General features: G+C 62.1%; 1 protein-coding gene across 2 annotated transcripts; it reads left to right on the top strand.

Annotated features, from left to right (window-relative positions):
• The first annotated feature begins 1830 nt into the window (after positions 1-1830).
• Positions 1831-5226, top strand: C2CD4C (C2 calcium dependent domain containing 4C). 2 transcript variants are annotated; one of them, XM_073324112.1, is made up of 2 exons: positions 1831-2113; positions 3895-5226. In XM_073324112.1, exon 2 carries the CDS (start codon positions 3910-3912, stop codon positions 5206-5208), a length of 1299 nt encoding a protein of 432 aa, XP_073180213.1. In that variant the 5' UTR covers positions 1831-2113; positions 3895-3909; the 3' UTR covers positions 5209-5226. The 2 variants fall into 2 exon arrangements, with proteins under 2 accessions (XP_073180213.1, XP_073180212.1); XM_073324111.1 differs by having other exon boundaries at positions 3832-5226.
• The last annotated feature ends 1421 nt before the right edge of the window (positions 5227-6647 follow it).

Below are 6647 nucleotides of genomic sequence, written 5' to 3'. Positions count from 1 at the left end.
TCTGACCACTAGGTCAGACTACCCACTCCTAGTCGTGACAAATAGCTAGGCTCACTTTTGGAGCCTGTTTTGAAAATTGATGTTACCCACGGGCCATCTCACCCAGCAGCCTGTCTGCCAAAGAGGCCACATATGCCAGAAGAAGACGAAATCTTCCATAATGCAGCCTAGGCCCTGTCTGCACTATCCGGGTTAGCCCAGTTTGCAGCCAGTGAGTGATGCGAGTTGGCTGGTGGATGGCCTACGTGAAATGAGTTTGCTGGGCCTTGATCCATTTGCTGATGGACATCACCCAGCCCTGCCTACAACTGGCAGCCTCAGTGGTGAGGCTAAGGAGTGAGTGGCATGCTTCTTGCAGCCCTCGGGAGGCTCTCTGCCCTGCAGTGTGGGCAGGGCATCTTGCTCTGGTACTGCCCCAGCTGTACCAAGACCTTCCCTCTCCAGGATGGTAGATTTGGTCCATTTTTATCAGCGTTACATCGATTATCTTGATTTAAAAAGACATGCAAAGCCCTGCTCTTTGTCCCCTTATTCCATCTTGAAACACAAAGGATCCGTGTGGTATTTACCCCAGCAAACCTATCAAGACCCCCCCCCCCGCCCTCCTGACACCTGTCCCCTCCCAGGGTGATTCTTGCTGGACATTAGCGAAATGTATCACATGCAGCACCGTCCTCTTCCCCACCCCGTTCTGCCATCTACAATATCAAACCACTTACACTCTGCAAGTACTTGAGCTTTGATGCCTGGTCCTTGGAGGACTATTGACTTTTGTGAAGCACTCTGGTGAGCTGAAGTGCTTGGTGGGGGATATTACACTTCCCTCCCATGGAGCACCCTTAGGTACCCGTGCCAGAGCCGCTTTGGATGTGTCTTGGTTTCGGTGCATGGCAAGCAGGGGGAAGGGGGGGTTTTCAGGTGAGGCTTTAACAAAGCCCTTACGTTAATTAGTACTTACTGAGCTAGCTACCACTCTGAAACCATTGAATTCAGTAGACACAGATTGCAGATTCCAGGGCCCTGGGCCCAGAATGCCTGTCTCCAAATCTGCTCCTACGACTCCTTTATTGAAACCCAGGAAGGCGAATCCTGTCTCGTCTGTCTATTCCACGTGTCTAAAGGACCTGGGTGTCCCGGCCTTACTAGGAATTCGGGATGGGAGGGAGGAGAACTGTGCAAAAGCCTCCAAGACTGGCAATGAGGAAGACAAGATTCATTAGCTCCACGTTGCAGATGGGGAAACTGAAGCACAGGGAAGGTAAGTGACTTGGCCGAGGCCACACAGGGAGCCAGTAGCAGAGCTGGGAATGGAACTTCAGAGTCCCCGACTCCTAAACCCATGCGGTCATCCTTCTGCTCTCTTCTTCAGAGCGCTGCTAGATCGCGGGGGCCTGGCTCTTGTCTGATTTGCACTGCTGCGAATCCATCCCAGCCCCGAGCTGTCCTACCAGCCTGAGAGAGAGAGTGGGGCACAGGGGCTGAGATGAGCTAGGCTTGGGCAGGATCCTTGGGCTGACAAGTTCTGTGCCTGACCTCAGACAGTGGCCAACAGCCGGTGCATCAGGGGAAGATGAGACTCCCTTCAGGCACCTGGCCCTCTGCACAATGCTGTCCACACACAGAGGAGAAGGGTCCCACCAAATTCTTCCCGCAGCAGGAGATCTGCTTAGCCCCAGGACCTCGCCTGGCCCTTAGGAAAGGACTCTGCCCACCTCCCAGGCCCTGGGGAAAGCTGCAATTGCCTGGGAGGAGAAGGAAAAGCAGGCGAGGCAGCAGCGGCCCCGGTTGCAGGCGGTGTCTCTCCTCTAGCCCCCTCAGCCGGGCCATTGCGCGCAGCCAGCGGGAGCGAGGAGCTCTGTGCGCTCCGGAGCGCGTGGCGAGGCGCAGGAGCAGCCGAAAAAGCCGGGGGCAGCTGTGTTAGGAGGAATACGGCTCGGTTGCTGAGGTCTGTGTTGGGGAGGTTTCTGGCGCCCGTAATGAATGAATTGTGGCAGGAGAGCGGGTATAAAAGGGAGCGGCGGGGCTCGGGCACCTCATTCCTAGCCCCGAGCCAGCCGCGGACCGGCTGCCTGCCCCCCACCTCTGGCTCGGCTTGCGGATCCCCCGCCGGCAGGTAGGCAGCCGGGGGTGTGCGCTGCGTGCCGGTCTGGGGGGCGCCCCCCCCCCCCGCAGCTGGGGTTCATTGCTCGCAGGTCTGGGGGGGGGGCGCGCCTGGGGGCCCCTCAACGCGAACCAGCCCTGAGCAAAACCCAGATGGCGTAACTGCGCGGGGTATCTTTCCTTCGTAGCATCCGGAACAGGAGGGTTACAGGGGAGCCGTCCTGCTCTTCTCCCCCCCGCACCCAAAGAAGTTAGTTGGAGGCCGGCCAGGGGCCGCCCGCGGGACGCCAGCCACAGGTGCCCGCCTGAAAACGTCACGCCCGTGGTGGAGCCGGGGGCACGGCTGCGAGGTGGGGGAGCGGGGACCCCTAATCCCAGGCTGGCCCCTCCGCAACTGACCGGCGTGCGCTCAAATGCCCCGTCTCCGCCAGGAGATCACCGGCCACGAGGCGAGCCCGGTGCGCCCTCGCTGGCTGCCCGCGGCGGGGCCAGGCAGGCGGGTGGGACGCGGGGGCGAGCCCGGGCGCCCCTGGAGGGGGCCAGCGGCTGGCGAGTGGCCCCGAGGGCAGAGCAGAAGCGCGGCCGGGCCCGGCCTCCCTCCCCGGGGGGCTGGGCGCTGCGGATGCTGCTTGTTTCCCTCCGCCGGGGGGCATCGATTTTCGGCGGCTGGCTCGGCTCGGCCCGGCCCGGCCCGGCCCAGCCCGGCCGGGGGGAGGCGACGCGAGACATTCCCGGGAGCCGGGGCTCTGCAGCGGAGAGAAGTTAACTGCGTCTGTCGGTCCTATGGGTGCTGGTGGCCCCGGGGCTGGCAGGTGGCGCCGGGAGCGCTAATGCGCTGGGGCTGGGGGTGGGGGGATGGATTTCAAATCCAGGTCAGATGTGGGGGGGACCCAGTGGCCAAGGGGGGCTGGACACCCCCGCCCCACCCCCGAGCGGACTCTGCAGCCAGCGAAGTGTTTGCAGAGCTCGGGGGAGGGTTGGTTGATAGACCCCGCGGGCTGCAGCCAGGGCTGGGCGAGTGACTCAGGGCGGCCGGGAGCCACTGGCTCCAGACGGCTCCGCTCGGCCGGCCGGGCCCAGAAGTTGGCCGGGGAAATACCGCGGCTCGGGCGAGTCGTGGCAGGTTTGCTCGGAGCGGGGGGCGGGGTGGTGGTGAAGCAGCAGGTTGGATCGGGGTGATTGGGAGGAGATGGGGTGGGGGCGCCCCAAACCCGCTCTGAATTCCAGCCCCCTGCAGCAAGGTAGGGCTGGCAGATACACCGACCTTCCCACACCTCCCAGGGAGGGGGCAATCCCCTTCCCCCGCACCTCACAGATACGGGCCCCCAATCCCCCCAGGAGCCCCACAAAAGGGGCTGTGCCAATCCCCCCTACTCAAGCCCCATAGTAAGGCTCCAACCCCCCATAACCCTGTGGAAGAGTGGGGGGGGGGAAATCACCCCTGAGCCCCATTATAAGGACCCAAATTCTCCCCAGCCCCACAGAGGGATGGGGGCCCCAATTCCCCCTGAGGCCCATAGTAAGGGCTCCAATCCCCCTGAACCCAACAGAAGGGTGGGGGCCCAACCCCCCCCCAGAGCCCCATAGTAAGGCTCCAATCCCCCCTGAGCCCCACAGAAGGGGGGCCCCAATTATTTGCCATTCCAGACCCTCCCACCCCCTGTGACCCTAAACTCTGTTTCTGACCCTGGGCGTGATGAGCCCCTTGGGCTTTGCTTGTTTATCTTACAGAGGGTGAGTGACAGGGGGGTCTAAACCCCACTCCACCCTCCTTGGCTTCTTCCCTCCCCCCAGCCCAGGAGAAGCAGCATGTGGCTCTTGGAGAGGATCCGTGGCTCAGTGGAGAACGGTGCTGCCCGGGCCAGCGACTCGGGGGATAAGCAGTCCAAGGGCCCCCTGTACAGCAACGTGCTGACCCCTGATAAGATCCCAGATTTCTTCATCCCGCCCAAGCTCACAACGGTGCCGCCCGAAGCCGAGGGGGCAGAGGGGAAAGCCAAGCCCAACCTTGGCACCTCGGCCTCGGAGCAGAACCTGTCAGCCCGCAAGCCCCAGCGCAGCCCCCGCCTGCCGGTCAAGGCTGCCTCGGAGAGCAAGAACTTGCTGAAGGCCGCCAGCCGGCACATCATCCAGATCGAGAGCGCCGACGAGTGGGCCTCGGAGGAGGACTTCAGCACCAATGCCGACCCCCAGGCCCAGACGGCCATGTCCCTCCCCTACGTGCCCAAGGCCCAGACCTCCTACGGCTTCGCCACCCTCATGGAGAGCCCCCACACCCGGCGCAAGGAGTCCCTCTTCCACAGCGAGCACGGCAGCCTGTGCCAGTCACAGGCGTCCTCGCCCAGCTCCCCACGCAAGGGGGCAGCCGGGGGCAAGGTGAACGGGGAGAGCGCCCGCCTGACCCCCTCCGACATCGGCATGTCCCTGAGGAACCCCTACCGCTACTTCAGCGGCGGGGAGAGCGACACCTGCTCCTCGGCTGAGTCTTCGCCCTTCAGCTCACCGCTGCTGTCCCGCTCCGTCTCCCTGCTCAAAATCTTCAGCCAGGACAGCCAGGCCAAGGTCATCAAGCTCAAGCACCCGGTGGCCCGGAACAGCTCCCTCTCCACCGACGACAGCTCGGCCGACACCAGCCCCAGCTTGCAGCGGCGCGCTCGGTGCCCCACGCCCCCGGCGGGGGGCGCCCCGCCCCCGTCCCTCCTGCCTTTGGACTCGCCGGACCGCCTGCCCAGGGAGCACACCGTCCGGCTGAGCAAAGGGGGCAGCGTGCGGCTCACGGCCGAGTACGACGCCGCCAACGCCCGGCTGCGGGTGCGGGTCATCGCGGCCGAGGAGCTGTTCGACAAGCTGTGCGACGCCCGGGCCATCAACTGCTGCGTCTCCCTCTGCCTCAACCCGGGCAAGGTGCAGAAGCAACGCAGCACCATCATCAAGAACAGCCGCAGCCCTGTCTTCAATGAGGACTTCTTCTTCGACTGCCTGGGAGCTGGCAGCGTCAAGAAGATGGCCCTCAAGGTCAAGGTGGTCAACAAGGGCAGCAGCCTCAAGCGGGACACGCTGCTGGGCGAGAGGGAGCTCCCGCTCACCTCTCTGCTGCCCTTCTTATAAGCCCATCTGCCGCTCCCCTGCCCTGCTGGGAGGGGGTGGGCAGGGAGGGGTGGGGGGGGGATCAGAGGCCACCATGAGGGGCGTGGGATGCTCCCCTGGGGTAACGGCATGTCCATCCCAGGCTTTTTGTGTGTGTGTGTGTGTGGCGGAGGGACAAGACTCATCCGACTCCCCCAGGATGGGTCTCATTTGCTGATCGTTCCCTGCATGGACGTGCCTGGAGGTGGTGGCTGCCGTGCGTCCCCTCAGGAGGCTGTGAGTGACTGGCAAGTTGTATGTTCTTCAGAGAAGTGGTGGGGATGAGGCATGCCGGTGGCATCTCCGGGGCCCTGCTGAAGGCATTGCTGGGAGGTGGGTTATCCCTGTGCACCCATCCCTTCTTCCCCCTCCCCTCCCCCCTGCTTGCCTGGGAGCACTTGCCAGTCGGTTTCTCATCTCCACGCTGGGTCCCAAGACCCAGCTGCCTTTGAGTGAGCTGTGGGGGGCCCCTCGCAGGCCGTTCCTGTCAGGCTCAGGCTTGATGTGAGGTGTGCGGGTTGGTCCGGCTGATGCAGTGCAGCACAAAGACCCCCTCTGCCCTACCGAACGGGGGCAGGGGTGGAAGTGGTGGGCACAGCTGATGGCATGTAGAGCTGGGAGAACGATGCGGCAAGGCTGAATCCCTGCTGTGTCAGGACCGGTTCTGAGGCATGAGCAGGGCGCAGCCTCCTCAGTAATGAGGAGAAGGGACGCTTTAGGGAACAACCCTGCGCTATCTGGTGGGGCGGGAAAAGATGACCCCACTGGCCTCTTTGATCTCTAATTTCTCTCCTCCTTGACTGGCTGACAGGCAGAGAGAGGGCAGGGATTGTTGGATAGGGCTCTGCCAAGTTTCGCAACGTTGATCTCTCTTAAAGCTCCAGCTCCTGGAGTCTGGGGATTGCATCAGAATTTCAGCTTGCTGGCTTGCTTTTAAAGACGTTTCTAGCCCTAGTGGTTGAAGAGTAAAGCTTGACGACGTGACCCAGCTGTGACTCTAGTGGCTCAGAAGACCAATAAAATGAGCCTCAAATTTATCATTTAAAAAATTCTTTTTTGTTTGCCAGAGGCTGGGAATAGGTGACAGAATGGATCACTTGATGATGACCTGTTCTGTTCATTCCCTCTGAAGCACCTGGCATTGGCCACTGTCAGAAGACAGGACACTGGGCTAGATGGACCTTCGGCCTGACCCAGCGTGCCAGGCATGAAAATATCACTCGGTCCCTCTGAGGTTACCGGGGCAGCTTTTAATGCCCAATCAATGTGAAAAGCTCCCTCTGCGACCGCTCCGAAGTCCATGGGGATCTTCCCAATGGCCTTCGGATTAGGCTCTTGCGCTAGAGAGGCTGCTTTACTTCCCCCAGCCCCAGAGTGCAGTTTAGATAGATCTGCCCCTGGGGGCTCTCCTTCCTCTGGGG

Source organism: Lepidochelys kempii, chromosome 25 (assembly GCF_965140265.1).
Source record: "Lepidochelys kempii isolate rLepKem1 chromosome 25, rLepKem1.hap2, whole genome shotgun sequence".
Lineage (NCBI taxonomy): Eukaryota > Metazoa > Chordata > Testudines > Cheloniidae > Lepidochelys > Lepidochelys kempii.
Note: the sequence above shows the minus strand (reverse complement) of the source record. Positions and strands in the feature narration are given on the sequence as shown.

What these genes read in the sequence shown, in the direction of transcription:
- C2CD4C (XM_073324112.1), top strand. Translation starts at nt 3,910, where the DNA reads ATGTGGCTCTTGGAGAGGATCCGTGGCTCAGTGGAGAACGGTGCTGCC.